Source organism: Cataglyphis hispanica, chromosome 3 (genome assembly GCF_021464435.1).
Source record: "Cataglyphis hispanica isolate Lineage 1 chromosome 3, ULB_Chis1_1.0, whole genome shotgun sequence".
Taxonomy (NCBI): domain Eukaryota; kingdom Metazoa; phylum Arthropoda; class Insecta; order Hymenoptera; family Formicidae; genus Cataglyphis; species Cataglyphis hispanica.
In genome coordinates, this window is record NC_065956.1 from 10,450,840 (window position 1) to 10,467,282 (window position 16,443).

The 16,443-nt window shown below is 30.5% G+C and overlaps 3 protein-coding genes and 1 long non-coding RNA gene across 10 annotated transcripts in view; 1 reads left to right on the plus strand and 3 right to left on the minus strand.

The window, feature by feature from the left end:
• Positions 1-574: 574 nt before the first annotated feature.
• On the minus strand, positions 575-4,462 carry LOC126859251 (EH domain-containing protein 3). 2 transcript variants are annotated; one of them, XM_050610337.1, is made up of 7 exons: positions 3,911-4,462; positions 2,870-3,364; positions 2,447-2,760; positions 2,266-2,374; positions 1,842-2,160; positions 1,448-1,618; positions 575-1,341 (listed from the first exon to the last, which is right to left on the minus strand). In XM_050610337.1, the coding sequence occupies exons 2-7, from the start codon at positions 3,353-3,355 to the stop codon at positions 1,136-1,138; spliced, it is 1,605 nt and encodes a 534-aa protein (XP_050466294.1). In that variant the 5' UTR covers positions 3,356-3,364; positions 3,911-4,462; the 3' UTR covers positions 575-1,135. The 2 variants fall into 2 exon arrangements, with proteins under 2 accessions (XP_050466294.1, XP_050466295.1); XM_050610338.1 differs by having other exon boundaries at positions 3,773-3,920.
• LOC126859323 (uncharacterized) lies at positions 4,069-10,117 on the plus strand. Its single transcript, XR_007688791.1, has 3 exons — positions 4,069-4,187; positions 7,658-7,747; positions 9,970-10,117. It is a non-coding gene; the product is annotated as an uncharacterized LOC126859323 (long non-coding RNA).
• Positions 7,754-12,451, minus strand: LOC126859268 (lysosomal acid phosphatase-like). Of its 5 annotated transcripts, none has more exons than XM_050610379.1 (7): positions 11,874-12,451; positions 10,871-11,067; positions 10,399-10,494; positions 9,961-10,200; positions 9,345-9,651; positions 8,991-9,205; positions 7,754-8,354 (listed from the first exon to the last, which is right to left on the minus strand). In XM_050610379.1, exons 2-7 carry the CDS (start codon positions 11,033-11,035, stop codon positions 8,211-8,213), a joined length of 1,167 nt encoding a protein of 388 aa, XP_050466336.1. In that variant the 5' UTR covers positions 11,036-11,067; positions 11,874-12,451; the 3' UTR covers positions 7,754-8,210. The 5 variants fall into 5 exon arrangements, with proteins under 5 accessions (XP_050466336.1, XP_050466337.1, XP_050466333.1 ...); XM_050610380.1 differs by having other exon boundaries at positions 10,871-11,076; XM_050610376.1 differs by having other exon boundaries at positions 10,871-11,076; positions 11,860-12,451.
• A 438-nt stretch (positions 12,452-12,889) lies between these two features.
• Positions 12,890-16,443, minus strand: part of LOC126859316 (diuretic hormone class 2) — a 33,622-nt gene continuing 30,068 nt past the window's right edge. For both annotated transcript variants that reach the window (XM_050610454.1, XM_050610453.1), the window contains exons 3-4: positions 16,225-16,329; positions 12,890-15,853 (exon numbers count right to left, since the gene is read on the minus strand). In XM_050610454.1, the coding sequence (XP_050466411.1) occupies positions 15,721-15,853; positions 16,225-16,329 (238 nt within the window). In that variant the 3' untranslated portion in view covers positions 12,890-15,720. The remainder of the gene's footprint in view (positions 15,854-16,224; positions 16,330-16,443) is intronic.

Here is a 16,443-nt window from a genome sequence, read left to right on the forward strand (position 1 = left end):
AATTAGATTAAATAAATTCAAAAATTACAACTTAAAATAATTTGTCTTGTATGTATTACTTCTTATTGATAAATAACATAGACTGAACAAAATTGTGTATTTTTTCGCCAAAACTTTAAAACTTTTAAATATGTTTTTTGGTCAGTTTAGAATTTAGTTAAGAATTTTATTTCTTTTTCTCTATTTAGAATTTAAAGAATTCAGACATTCTTATAATTTTTTGATTGATAGATAGAATACGATAAATTTCTTTCATTATTGCAAATAATTTTTGTCAGAATTCAAAAATTTATTCTTTTTCTTAGAATATGCAAAGTCTACATTTTTAATCCAGTCTTTTATCTTCTTATAAATGTCCATTGTCTACTTTCTTTTTATTTTTGTATACAAGATATTCTAAAATATTTGACCCAATTTTGGAAACATTTTCTATTAATTCTAAATAGAAAATCAATATTTGTTTGTATACATTTTATCTAAATAAAGTACTTTCAGACATTAAGTCAAAGTTTATGTTATTTGCAAACTGATGTTTCTAAACTTAGATCAGATCTGTCAGAAATATCCTGCATAAAAAAAAAGAAAAAAGTTATTTGTTGTAGTATAACCAAATGCTCTCTAAGATTCATTGATCGAATGACGTTCTCCAATTTAGGACATGTAATTACGAAATTATAAAGTACAAATACAATTCCAAGGCCAAAGTTTCAATTGTAACAACTTAATATCTTAAATAAAAGCAAATATTCTAAGTTGTTTATATACTAATATGCCAGTAAGCATGGCATACTATGTGTATAGTTTTTATCTCCATTTATATATATTTCGGAAATATATTATTTGAAACATACCGTATATATATTTCACACTAGTCAATCTTGCACAGATTTCTCTTAAAATTGCAAGCTGTATATGTTCCCCGGCCTTGATATTATTAGAATAATATAGTATACACATAATATGATACAGCTGGTAATAAAAGTATAATTTTATAGTTCTCAAACCTGTGAACCAATGGCATCAATCAGCGCACGCTTGACAAATCATTTTAATATCTGTGGTTTCTAGAGTCTTCAAGAAACCGCATGCGCGCATGCCATTTTTAAAATGTAATAAATTACGGTACAAGAATATATTATGTATCGCGTTTCGATGGTGGTATTAGATGGTCTGGCAGCTCAGCCGGGAGATCATAACCTTCGAGTTTTACATTAATTAGATGCATAGCTAAGGCAAATTCGTCAGAATCTAAGAACCCATCTTTATTAATGTCTGAGAGTTTCCAGATCTTTCCAAGCACGCTGTTCGGCAATTTGGACTTGACCATTTCCGATTTAGCCGCTATAGTAATACAAAGAATTGTGCAAAAATTAAGATATATTATTTAAAAAAAATAAATATGTTAAAAATTTGTATAAAATATATATAAAAATTTAATTAGCTTTACCCGCTCCTGTAATCTTTCCATCTTGTGGTCCAAGTGATTCGAAGATACTATCATATTTATATCTTTCCTTATTGACAATCCATTCTGGTTCACCTGCTCCTGCATCAATTCCTTCTCCTCTTTTGTATCCAAATGGACTAACTTGATCTTCTACACCCTCAAATGCACCTCCTAAGATTAATTAATAAAATATGAATATTTTTCAATAAGTCAAAGTATGCAATCACTACATCTTCTTTATATTAACTGTTTAATGAATTATATTTATTTATTTTTTAGCAAAACTTTGAGATTATTACATAGATCTCCCCAGTTTTCTTTAACATTAAAGAAATTTTTAAAAAGAGATTTTATTTAAGATAAAAAAAACCCAATATGCATTGAAAATTGATACCTTTAATAAGTGGTTCCGAAACTGTGGTGACTTCTTCGTGCGGTATCATAGCCATAAGCTTTGCAATGTCTTCAGCGAGCATTTTATCTACTACTTCTAATAATTTAGGTTTAATGGGATTAAATTTGCTAAAATCATGATGTGCTAAACATTCTTGCATTTTCTTTAGATCTGGAAAATCACCAGGTGAAATCTGTTGTTCTCTTTGTATTTGATCATAAATTTGACCCAAATTTTTTATCAGTTCTTTCTTTTTGGTATCTTTGCCAAACATGCTCGGCATATCTTTTCGTAAGGCGCTTATTATATATGCATGCACCTGTAAATGAATAAGAATTACCGATTTATTTAAAATTTGCTAGATTCAATTTAAAATACACTATTGATCAATTCTTTAATCTAATAAATTCTTTGCTTTACATACCTTTGCCAAGCGTGCTCGTTTGATTAAATCATTAAGTTTTCGTAATGCAGCATTTTTTGGAAGTGATTGCATGTCTCTGAACAAATCTTGTTCTTCATCTTCAAATAACCTAAAAGATTTATGCATATGATTTACCAATACAATATAATATAATAAATTAATACAGAAAAAAAAGATTTACCTTCTATTAACATCATATCTTAATGGTTGATCCCAAAATGAGCCTATATAAACTCTAGCTACTTCTGGAGTTTGTAAAACTTTTCCCAAAGACCACATTAATGCACCATATACCCTCATGAGTTGTTGATGATCTATCATATCAGCTTTGTTAAGAACAATTCTAATCTTATCATCATGCCCACGTAAGGCCTCAATAGATCTACGAAACTCATCTGATATATCAAGTTTGTGAGCATCAAATAACAATATAATTCTATCTACACGTTCAGCAAACCATTCTAAAACACCAGTAAAGTCATATCCTCTGTCAACCTTAAAGAAGAATATTTTGTATTTAGAAATTTTAGCATATTTGTCAAATATTATATATCTTTTATTAAGTAAGTTATCAAAGACTAAGCTATATAAAAAAAACACCTACTCGTTGTTTTTCACCAGACAATATACCAGGTGTGTCCACTATAGATATGCCTTTTAAAACAGGTGAAGCTACAGTCGAACATTGAAATCTATTCAAGAATGCATTGCCGAATTTTGAAAGTGGTCTAAATTGTTTGTTTGGATCTACAACTAAGGCATTGCCAGGAATAACACCCTCCTTTTCATCGTACATGACTGCTATAAATCGATCAGTAGTAGGCTCTGGTCCAATCCTAATACCAGGAAACTCTCTCTCCAATAAATATTTAATGAATGTAGTTTTGCCAGTTGAATATTGCCCGACTAAGAGAATCATGGGTTTTGCATCAAAATCTGGATCATCCAATTGTGGTGAATGAAAGTCATGGAATTGGTAATACTGTTCCAGTGGTAATAACTTAGATTTATATATCCTCTTAAGACCTTCAGTAACATTTTCGAAGAGATCTTGCTTGTTATTCTCTTCGCGATTTAGCCAGCTAAACATGTTGGCGATCTGCAACAAGCAAAATATTCTTTTATTATTTAATAGTAACATTGTATATATTAACAGTTTCACATTATATAAACTTATTGCTCTATATTATTAATTAACATCTCGTAAACACCATTAAAGTCTTGTAAAATATATTTTCTTTATTTAAAATACTGTGGACAAGACTAGTACTACAGATAATTCAAAGTCTGTTATTCCAAAATTGGAATAGTTTGATCTAGAAAGGTTAAAGAAATCACGTCAATTATAAATCAAAGTATTCCACTTTAGATTTTATTGTGCTTCTATAAAGGCAAAAAATATCGTTGAAAAACATCATTTCTGGAAAAAATATTTAACTCTCGACCACTTGCAAGCTCTCGGTACCACCTTCTTTTCCGACATAGCACCTCCTTCCATTTACTATACCTTTCAAGACTCGGTTCTCCGAGACTCGAAATAAAATATTTAACGCGTGCAATGAAGAGCGAAGTGCGAAAACGCAAAAACTGTGAAGATGAGCACACGGACAGGACTGTGGAAGGCCGAGGTCGAGAGAACACCAACCTTTGTTCAGATCCGCCAGTCAAGGTTGAATGGGCGCGCTTGCTAGAGCGCGAGAAGACCGATGCGGACTAATGGGAAAGTGCAGCGCTTAGTCAAGACGACGACGAGACGATCCGCTGCCGACGTGACGTATGCACATCGACTGCGGAAGATCGTGTACAACGCGGACTTCCGGAGGACGTGGTGGTGATGGTAGTAGTGATGGCAGAGGAGCGCTCGACACAATCGTTAATGATGACGCAAACCGATGGTAGACGGTAGACACGTTGCGTGAAGCGTGAGTAGTTCGAGAGAACGAACTGAAAAAGCGAGCGAACGATCGCGAGGCGGAGTCGCACTGATAAATCGAACTGGATCTCTGGCAGGCACTCCTTCCTCCTTCCTCCTTCCTCCTTCCTCGCGTATCTCGTGCACAGTCGCGGAGCGATGCGATCTCTCTTTCTCTCTCTCTCTGTCTCTCTCTCCGTGATCGACTGACAGCATGACTGACAACTGACAATTGTCAAGGCGCAAATGAATAAACAAGACGATATAGTGGAATCGAATTTACATTATTTATATATATATGGATTGCATTCTTATAATTATTAATTAATCATAGTTAAATTTATCCATTGATGAATTAATCCTATTATAATTTATCAAGTACAGATTAATTTGTTGAGTAGAAAGAAATAGGTCATAGTAAAGATCATTGGATGAACAAAAGTAAATGAAAGCAAAATTATGAGAGAAATGTAGAAAAGAGTTGGAAAATATTCTAGTTAATGATTTTTGCAATTTAAAAATTTATTAGTCAATCTTAATAATACGAAGTTCGAGATACCTCGCATAATCGCATAATCGCTTTTCCGCGATGTTGATTAGCCGACGAACGCGAGAGTTGCATGCGCGAATTCAGGTCGATTAAGAGATTGCGCGCGATAACTTTAATATTTCACATTGATCTCGTATACTTTATCGCGGAATGCTTCGTCGTTTCATCCGGAGTAAATAAAAGATAAGAAATAGAAAATATTGCACGAGGAAAGGAAACATAAATTAAAAACGAGATAAAACTATGTATTTAATATCATTATATTATCTTATATATCTATTTTTTTCTTATTTCACGTATACTGTCGGACATGATTTGCACTCATAGAATCGCGATAAGACAACGCGATTATATAAATGCCAATAGACTTTTTTCATTCTAAATATTTACTATTGCCTTTTTTACGCGAAATATATTCATTAAAAATTTTCGCGCAACATTTCGGGCACTCGACATCTGTATGCCCTGATGCCTGAAATTGAGCACGAGTCCGTTAAGTGCGAAATTGTCGCTTTATACCTAAATTATTTTTCAAACCTGTGGGACTCGCGAACGCAAGTGGTGGCGAATCGCGCGATATATGTTGACGGTAAATCGAATCTAAAAAAAATTACACGCGTATCTGATTCGTTCGCGAAAATTTTCTATTGTTATATTGCCGTGCATATTCAAAATGAAGGTTAGCGAAGTATGCAGAGAGATATATCAAGGTACGATGAATTTTTCTCTGAATGAAGGCACAAGGTTAGAAGGGATACAGTGCTGTTAGAAAATTGTATTGAAATCTGTTTTAAATCTTCAAGGAAGAAGAATTAAATGAAGAATTTCACTCTCTTTTACACTCGATTATGCGGACAGTTTCTTTTAACATATCTTTATGTATATATCGAATCACTCTTTTGCATCAATTTTCTGCAAATATTGCGTATTATTATCATATGCATATCATATGCATATAATCTCTTACCCAAAAATATATTTTGAGAGCACCGAATAAATAATGCTCTCTCCCTTCTTTTTTTTCCTCAATTTTTATCTCCACCTATTGTATTAATAAGCAGAGGATTTATTTTCTTAATTATAGCAGTTGTTAGAGTACATTTCACATTATAACTAAAAATTGTTAATATAAATTGTAAAAATAATAAATTGTATATAATATAATTGTATATAATATAAATTGTTAATAAAAATTGTAAAAATAAAAAAAATACAAATTAATAGCAAATTAATAGATCGATACGAAGAAAAAAATTGATTAACTTTTTCTTTTGATAAAAATATGTAGAAAGCATAGAGAGAAAGAGAGAGAGAGAGAGAGAGAGAGAGAGAGTGTGAGTGTGTGTGTGTGTGTGTGTGTGTGTTTAAATCACTCCAGATTTCCTTCTACGTACTAACAGTAAGTTATGTAATAGTACTATTATGTTCTATAATAGTAAAGTTGTGAATGACAGTGACATAACGACACAGAGGCGTAATGTTAACAATGTGTGGCCATGTCAAAAGACAATCGATAACTATGACCTTCCCTTATATAGTGCACTCAATTGAATCGTGAGCATAGCGATAAAACTGCGGCATTTAAATCATCAAGTAATGAATCATGGAAGAAGATAAGAACAAGCTAAGCTTTCTGTCTTATCTTTCTTATTAAATAAATGATATTACATATATAGCAGTTCCCTTGACTTGCTTTGACTTAAAAAGTAAAATATATCGCGGAAATAGCAGAGAGTAAAATAAATGAAGCAATATTGTGCGTGGGAAAAGTTTTAATTATAATTAATAGATTCTTTTATAACCCACCTGAAAAGAGACAGAAAGTTTCGTGTTTCAAATTGAAACATCATTGAATTGAATGTAATTAAAAAAATGAAACTATTATAATAAATATTTGTATTCTCTCTTCAAATCATTTTTATTTGTTTGCCAAAAAATTACTATTGTTATCGTTTAAATCATTTCTCATAATAAGTCATATTTCAAAAGCATTTTGATTAAATATGACGATAAAATATTTCTTTAAAATTATCAGAAAATAAAACACACTGATCAGAGAGATATATTTTCTATTATATTGTACTAAACGCAATGCACTGTTTAATTAGTAATTGCGCATGCACTATTAGATATAACAGAAAATAGTTCACTAATCGCATACGATATTACACAATGATATGTAAAATAGCCAGTGCCAACCGTTGCATAAGCAAACCAGGCACATCCCGATTAAACGATTTCGTGTCCATTTAACAAGCTTCGCTTGAATTACAACTGGCTTACTAAGATACCAAGTTATACAGCAACATATTATACATTTGATCATGTTTATACTCTCTCTAAGAAACAGAATAGTATTCATGAATATTTTTGATAAATAAGTTTTTTCTTAAAATTATTGAAATTTAAAGAGTAAATTAAAATTTATTTGAAAATAACATTTTATAAGAATGAACAAAATAAAGAGTATAGTTAATAGTTTGAACAAATACTGTATATACATTAAAAGAAAGAATTTAAAATTATTTTAAAAATATATTATATTTTATTGGAAAACAGCAAATAATATAATAAAAATTTATTTTTTCGGAGAAATACTAATTTTCTTAGATTTCAAAATTTTTTTTACAGAATATGATTTCTCATGTATAAAAATTTCTATCTTATATTAATGTCAATATAGACATCGCCAAAGATATTTTCTTATCATTTATCGGATCTTGTATAAAATACTGACACATTCCATTTTGATAAGTGTCTTAACGATAACGCTACCTTGCAATAATGTGTCAGAGGCGCCTTCTGTGTAAAATTCTTTGTACCATTCATACTGAATACATATGCACATTTTATAAATGAATACGCATATTTTCAAATTATATGAATTTATGCATGTTTAATACATATAATATAATATTTTACTTTTACAGATTCGTAGATTCGTAGATCCTTCATCAGCATGCATCTCTATATACAGGTAAAAAACGAAGTACACATTCATTAGCAGATCATCCATGTTGGTAAGTACAATGAAATTTTCTATATTACTGTTATGCACACAAGATGCTTTGCAATTTCTCTCATATTTTTTTTTTATTCAAGTATCTTTTATATCCATTATATAAATCGTTATTAGTCGATGATGATATTATATAAATGCATAAATTATTATAATTTTTATATTAAGTATCAATATTTATTGACAATTATAAGATGCAATATTTAGAGAAATATTCAATATATAATTGCTCTTATTTTATATTAACTTAAATATTTAAATTAATTATACATGAAATGTATAATTATACGCGAAATTAAAAATACATGATATATTATTTTCATATATTCATAAATATATTAACATTTTAAGTCTTGTATTCCTTTTATATGTAACAGCAATTTCCACGTCAAAAGGTGACCAGAAAAATTGATATGCATAAAGTATATAAAACAATTAATATGAAAAATTTAGCGAAAAACATTTTATATTTCACATTCTGCGTCCCAATTATTTGGGATTACTTCGCGCCACACTTGCTTCAGATTCTGCAATAAACACGGACTCGTGCAATTAGGAATTTCCAAAGGATGCGGAATTTTCGTCTCCGAATTATTCAAATATAGTGCCTGATAATAAAGAAAATGATAATAAAGAATGATGATAATAAAGAAAAAATATATAGAATTAAAATATATTGCATACACATAACATATCTATTATCTCTCTAAATGTTAACCTTATATGATTAATAAAATTATTATTTTATTAATAAATTTTTTATTTGTAAAAGAGAGATTTCATTTCTTTTTATTTATAAAATAATAAATATAATTATTATTCTGTAAATAAAAAATATAGAAATAAAATTTCTTTTTTTAAATAAAAAATTTATAAAATAATAATTTTATAAATGATGTAATATTAACATTTAGAGAGATAATATATGATAAATATGTACAATATATTTTTATCATGCACGATAATGTTATGTAGGCTATTTTAAAAATCCCGCGTAAATTTTAGCTCAGTGATTATAATCGCAAATCATTGATTAATTATACTAAGTAGATGTGATTTCTAGCAATTATACACATAGTTATTATTTAATTTGTTATATAATGAAATTCAAATATAATAAAATTTTTATTGAGAATTTGAAACATTCTCAAATGTAATATTTTCGAAACAATTTCTGTTCTTACAAAAAATATTCATGGTTATATCATAAATTTTTACGATAATAACGATACGAATAACCATACCTTCACTTCCTGATCAGCACTATTATTGATGAAATGTAGCTCGAGTATGAGCGTTGCTCCGTAATTGGGTTTAAAAAGTTCGTTCGTGAATCCCATCGTCCTCAACACGTTGACGATAGTTGTATCGTGGGCGGAATAAAAATAAGATCGTTTTGGTTTAGAATCGGTTCTCTTGATTTCTTCCATATGCAATAAAATCTCCTTTAGCAGCGGACCTGGAAATATTAAAATGTATGCGGCAATATTAGAATTTGTACGGTCTTTTGTAACGGTATACAATATTTTAACGATTTTGCGATGCAGTTTAAAAAGCGCATCTGGTGCGGTACTAATCATGCAAAGATACCGTCGTACCTCCCAGAAGTCGTTTTTGAATAGTGCTGTCGGTAAAGATTGCCAAACTACGAGCGGCTATTTCGCGCATCTCGTTATTGTAAAACTTTCGCGTCCATTTTGGCAGTTGCAAACCATGTTGCTTCTCAATCTCGAGAGTATTATAAAGAAACTCGACATCGGTGATGGTGCTCATATTCTGACCAGTATGCTCTGTCAGTTCTTTGTAATATTCGGCCATTTTCGCGCCTGATCTTCTTGCCTCATCTAAATAAGCCTGTTTTAAAGCTTCGTCTAGTCTGGGACATGGTGCTTTCACCGTTATTAGCTGTAATATCATTGCCTTGAGAAATAAACTTTTTTTAAATTTGCATATTATAACGAGTAATTCTTGTAATTTATTTAAATTTTTATGTGAAAAAAATATTTGTTTTTCGAATTGAAAAAATATACTTTTAATAATATTTTTTGGTAATATATAAACTATTTTATTTAATTTCAGTTTTAAGTTACTATAAAGAAAACTCTTTTACGATAATGTTGCAAAAAAGTTGTTTCTCGGTCTAAAATCTTAAGATTTCTGGCTTTAACGCATTTAAAAAATTCTATCCTTATACTAAAATTCTATCGTTTATACTTTGTCTAGATTTCGTGGTATCGAGTGTACAGGTACAGGAGTCCAAGCCAATCCGGGCAAAAACATATCTTCGGGACTTGGTGCGAACAAACTGGCGAGTAATGCCTGTGCTGACATAATGCATCGATCCGCATAGCTGCTACGCACCAGCGTGGTTGCGCTTTCGAATTTATTACCGATTATAGCGCCGTATTCTTCGCGGATCCATTGACCTACGTCATACAGTTGAAGCATTCCTCTCTAAAAGCGAATTTCAAAATTGATAATGTACCATATCTTATTATTTGCGCTCGATTGCACGTCTTATATTCGATACGTGTTATGTGTGCAGAGATGCGATTTAATTTATGGCGAGTATATATTATCTATTATTATTATTTACGAAGCGTCTCGATTTAACGATATTTATGTATATTTATTTATGTATCTAGCTCGAACCTTGGTCAGGGCGCCCCAGCCATTAGGCCAAGAGTAATTTATATAAGGATCCTTAGGGTAGGTCTCTGTAGGAGTTCTGTCGCCGTGGCGAAACAACTGTCAAAAAATAAAAAATTTCTATATATTAGAAAAAAATTATTTGGCTAAAAATTACAAACTAATTGTATTATTTATCGCTTATCGAATATTTGACTACATTTGAAATTTTTAAACAAATTCGTTTAAATGCTATTTTTCATAGTTAAAATGATATTTTATATATATATAATAGATTTAATTTTATATATATTAATAAATATTACATTTTTATCATATACATTTATGGTACTTAAATAATATTCGTTAATTAAATATCTCTATATCTACCAACTTTAATTTTATCCAATTTAATATTACAAAATTAAATTAACATTACGCGCGAGAGCGGGATAATGAGATAACAGATGACAATTGTTACAAACAAGTCACTTACAAACACCACTTGCTGTAACGTGTCATGTTTAGTAGTCGGAGAGGCAACCGCCGTGTACGCTAATAGCATCCAACCAATAAAGGTCCCAAGTACAACCACGGTCACGCAAATGCCAAGCTTTCTGGAGTGACAATTACTCGAGGTTCGTCCTTTTACCCGATCCATTTGAACCAATTACACGTTTTCCCGTGACTATCCTGTAACTTCTTCGATCAGAAAACTAGATCGTAAATGAGCGCTCATTAGCAGCAAATATAATGAGTCGAGCAATACGATCATCATTGCTACGATCGGATTCAAGAGAACTGTCCTTTGTATAAAATAAGTTTAATGATAAATATAAATTATATATATATATATATATATATATATATATATATATATATATATATCTATATGTGTGTGTGTGTGTGTGTGCATGTGTGGAGAGTTGATATTTTGCATGATAGAGATTTGATTGCATCAACTTTGTTAATTTATTATCTGATTAACATATATATTTTTATTTCAGTGAAAAAAGATTCTAGATTTGAACAATAACATCAATTTAAAAAACGATAAGAAGAAATATATATTTTTTAACTGAATTTTGATATGTTTTAATGAATATAAATCTAAATTAAATGAAAAATAATTTAAATTAAAAATTAAATTAAAGTCTTTATTGCAAACTTTGTTAAAAAATTTCTTTTCACTATATCACGTTAGAGACGCTGAAAAAACATCAGCTCCAATATTTAATTCAAAGATAGAAATATCAAGTTACTTTATATTTGATCAAAAAATTGCGGCGGTTAATTCACTTAAATAATTAACATTTGATTAACATCGGCCTATATCTATGCAGCGTATTATCTATGAAAGATTAAAGACTTATTTCTCAATCGAAGATAACAGATATATACGTGTTTCGTGATTATCGTTAATAATATATAAAAAATACAAAAATACTTCTTTTGAAGAGTGATAATGGTGTGATAATGGTTTACCTTTGTTCACTTACGATGTAGAACCTTCGACTGCATTTACTAAATCCACCATGTATGATACGGCACTGTGACTGTTTGGAGTACGTCGCTTCGAGCGGTATCGCGTCGCATGAAAAGTATAGAATAGAAAGAGATGCGAGATGCGTGATGTGTGTATGTACACGTCATGCAGAATCGCATGGATCCGCGGCACGCTTCGTGATTCGCAATCCAAAATGTATGGCAGTCGGTCAAGATCGAGTTTCTAATATTATATTTTATAATCACGATTTGATCAAAAAACCTCGAGCGGATAAGAACTGCGTTCCTCTTCGCAGCATGCGTGCTGCACACGACTGAAAGATCGACTGTGAATGTGAACGGCTATCAGATGTCTTTGTGTTTGCTGTTGCGTGTGTCACACTTACGTAAACACGATATAAATGTACATTTATCTTTCTAATGTGAGTATCTCTTATTCGATGACCGTGTAACATCTTTGGTGTGGCGATGAGTTTGATCAAGTGCTTTAATGACTTTAATTTTTCGCGACGACTGATGATATTGATTGACAGTTTCACAAATACTATGCAAATAATTTTTCAAATGACTAAAACGTGTAAAAATATTATTTTTTATAAATATAATGCATATTATTATAAATATAAATATATAAATTTCTTATATATATATATATATATATATATATATATATATATATATATATATATATATTATTTTTAATAAAGTATGTGCCATTCTTTCAATGTCTCAAATACATTCTGCTGAAACTGCTTCAAAAGTTTTCAATTAATAGTTTTAAATGAGTTTTCAATGATACATTTGATTGTCGATTATTGATACTGATTATGTTAAAAGCTTGCTGTGTCATTTATTAGAGAATAATTTATTAGAGAGAAGTACTCATGTTCTCTATCCTAAATAAATTCAGTGATAAGTCGCGTCGTATTTAATTATTAAATATTCGTAGAGAATATGAGAATATGAGAATATGAGTCATTGGAATAAATAATGTGTGCGTATAGCTGGGTTAAAGTAGGTAACTTTTATTTACGATCAGTTGTTACTAGAGGCTTAATAAATCTCTTTATAATATACAGAAAAGACGCAGGTGGATTTCACGCGCTTTGTTCTGGTGATAACCAAATTAGATTTTACGATTAAGGGAACGAATCGTTTCGTCCACAGACACACAATTATTTGTAGAGTACTAGATAATTTATCTATGAATCGAAATTCGCGTACATTGATAGAGCATGCGATTGTTAAGGATTTGGAGCAACAGGCTCTTAAGTCACATGATGCCAAATGACAGAAATATCATTTATTATAATAACATTACGGTTTGCTTCTAACTATTAAATTATTTATTAGTTAATATTATTTTACAGATTATATAACAACATATATTAATATTTCGTGAATAAAAAAATAATTGAGCTAAGCTTTGGTGTGATTATTATACGTAATATCTATATCGAACATCGCATTTAGTGTTCTATTTTTAAACATGATAAACACAAATTTCTGTACATTCTGCAAAAAAGTATGACTTAAGAGAATCTTGCATGATGCATAAGTAATTTAACAAATCGTTGCTCCAAGTCAATTATATCGCGTGTTATTATCGAGCGTGATTAATAGAATCGTTATCGACACTTACTGTGCGCTTTGGTTACCACCTGTTGACAGGAGTGCACAATCCAAATGTCAAAGGAAGAATCATGTTTATATAGTTCAAATCAAAATTAATCGAATCGCGCATTAAATTTTGCTCTATCACGAATATTTTTTTAGATTTAAATAAACTGTTTCTAATATTTGTGATTGCAAAATCTGCTATCTATTAATGAATAATTAAAAAATATTTACGTCGCACAATTAAGGTAGAATTATTGTTTTTTTTTTTTTAGAAAGATGATTAAATTGCAAAAGTCATAAATAACATTTCACTTTTATTTTTTATTGACATATATTTCTGTAATATAATATTTTTTGTAACATAATTCAGCGCGAAAATAATACGCGCTAGAATATTGAAGACGAACATTTCATTGTCAAACATTTTTGCCTTATCATATATTTTTTTTAAATTTTTGAATAAATTATTTGCACACTCCTGATCTGCGGACTAAATCTAAGATAGTTTATAACACGGAAAAGGACACGAGATTTTACTATTTCTACATCGTATTTTTATAAGATTTCTATGTGAGCGCGGTGCATCCAGTGCACATTACATGTTACATAGGCGTATTATAAATAGACGTTTGAGCTAATAAAAATAAAATAATCTAAGTATAATAGTAGGATTCTTAAATTGTTCCACTCGACATGCCACGAGAGTTGTCATATAAAATCATATGAAATAAAAAATGCGATTGTTCAAACTTTACTATGATGTTCTTTACATCACTCTGATCATAAACTCTGTAATCGACATTTTATCGATGAGGAATTCGCGCATTATGCGAAATATTTACTTGACGTTTCGTTGGCGCAAACGAAATTTGAGAATGCGATCTAACAAACGCAACATCCATTACAATTATTATATGTAGTTTAAGTACAACAATTTTTTTTACAAGAGTTATTAAGATATTGAGGAAGAAAAAAGAACGAAAGGACGAAAAAGTTTAAGCGATCATATAATACGATATGAAAGTATAACGAAGCGAGCGTTCGAAGCGCGGGAGAAAAATTATTCCAGGCGCGTTAAGGATTAAGGGAAAAAGTCTCTTTAGCATAGTTCGTTCCAAGAAACGTAGGATGAACTCGTCGCAGTATACGATTTCAATTGCAGATAGTAATGACTAGAATAAATTCAGCCCGGAAGTGGAGCGTCATCGATTCGCGGACCCGCGACTTGGAGGAGCCTTACTGTTGGATCAGCAAAATACTATGTCTATCCATTTCATTTATCTTACGCCACGATTGCTAATCCGCACAAAGTTCATGCGTAATAAATAAATGTAGCAGAAAAAAGAGGAAAACGCAATAATGATAAGAAGCGATGAGGATGCTTTTAAGATGTTTTTGAATTTTTGCTCGTCAGTTAAAAAGGAAAATAAATTTTAATTTTAAAAATTATTCAATCTTTATATTAATTCATAAAATTATCGTAAAACCGATATTAATGCACAAATACGTGCGTGAATCAATTATTTTGAATTATTTAAATTAGAGACTGTAAAATTATTTAAAAGATATATTTATTAATTAATATTTAATCTAAGATAAGATTATATTTTGGATTTATATAATAAACGATTATTGATATGCATTAGTTTGTTCATAATTTGAAAAATATGTAAATATTCTTTTTAATTCACATTAATTTTAAATAAAAGCATCCCTATCAAGGAACATTATCGCGCATATCCTCTCTACAAAAAGAATATAAAATAGAATAATTCTCAATTTAACAATGCAGCAGACACGAATGGCCAGTGGTGCAACTAAATAGAGGAGTAAAAAAAAACGGAGTTTTAGATGCAACAGTTAAAGAGAGATGAAAAATTAATCAAATTTGTCAATTTTAATTGTTAATTTACTATTATTGTAATTTTTGACTCATAATGAACTTATACTATTTATGCTCTAAAAAGATGGACACGCTTATATATTTATGCGCATTCTATTAAGGTTTATTTAGGGAAAGAGCAGGAATATTTAATATAGAGGGGAGATTTAAATGCATGCTTATACACACAGTCACGCCACTGGCAATGGCGATTTCGAGATCGATGGCGGTTCAAGCTCGAGACAGAGACAAAGTAGAAGGATCGAGTCAAAAGTGACATTGTTAAGGATAGTTGTTATGGATAGTAATTTCTCGGCATCAGCGATCGTATTTGCGATCTACGCCTGTTCCGAGCGACGCCTCCGTCCGGGACCGCCGGCATAGTTCGCCGCCGCAAGTCCCATCAAGTGTTTCGCCGCTTGAGAACCGCTGAAACCACGACTGAGACCCAGATCCAATCCTCGTTTGCTGCTGCGAACGTACGATTCGATACTTACTACATTACTATTTGAATTCGATCATTTTAAAAAGGACTTTGCCCCGAAACATGCTTACTCTTTTAAGAAATATAAAAGGCACGCGGTAAAATTGACATAAATGTCACTTGTAATTCCCCTGTTATTTCTCTTATATTAATGAAAAATTTTTTCTATGTACAAATACGTTTTGAATTTAAAAAAAATACGTTATTGATATTTTTAAAATAAAGCCCTTTCTAAAATAAATTATTTCTTTATAATTAATGGAATTAATATCTTATAAAAAGCATGTAAAAATTGTCTGAATATGGCAAAATAGATTATGCATTCTAACATAAAGATCGTTGCAATACGTTATCTTACTTTTCCATTTCGGGGCGGTTCATGACGGTGCGACTTAGACGAGAGAGTATTTCTAAAAACTCGTCTCGGTCCATGTCATCCTGCTGATCCCAGTAACTTTCATGGCTGCGTGCGTAAAATTGGATCAATCGATTAACTTTGATTGCGAAAATCACGTACAGCGACAGATAGACTTGATATTACATGACGTAAGAAAAACATATGAAAAATGTAATTTAA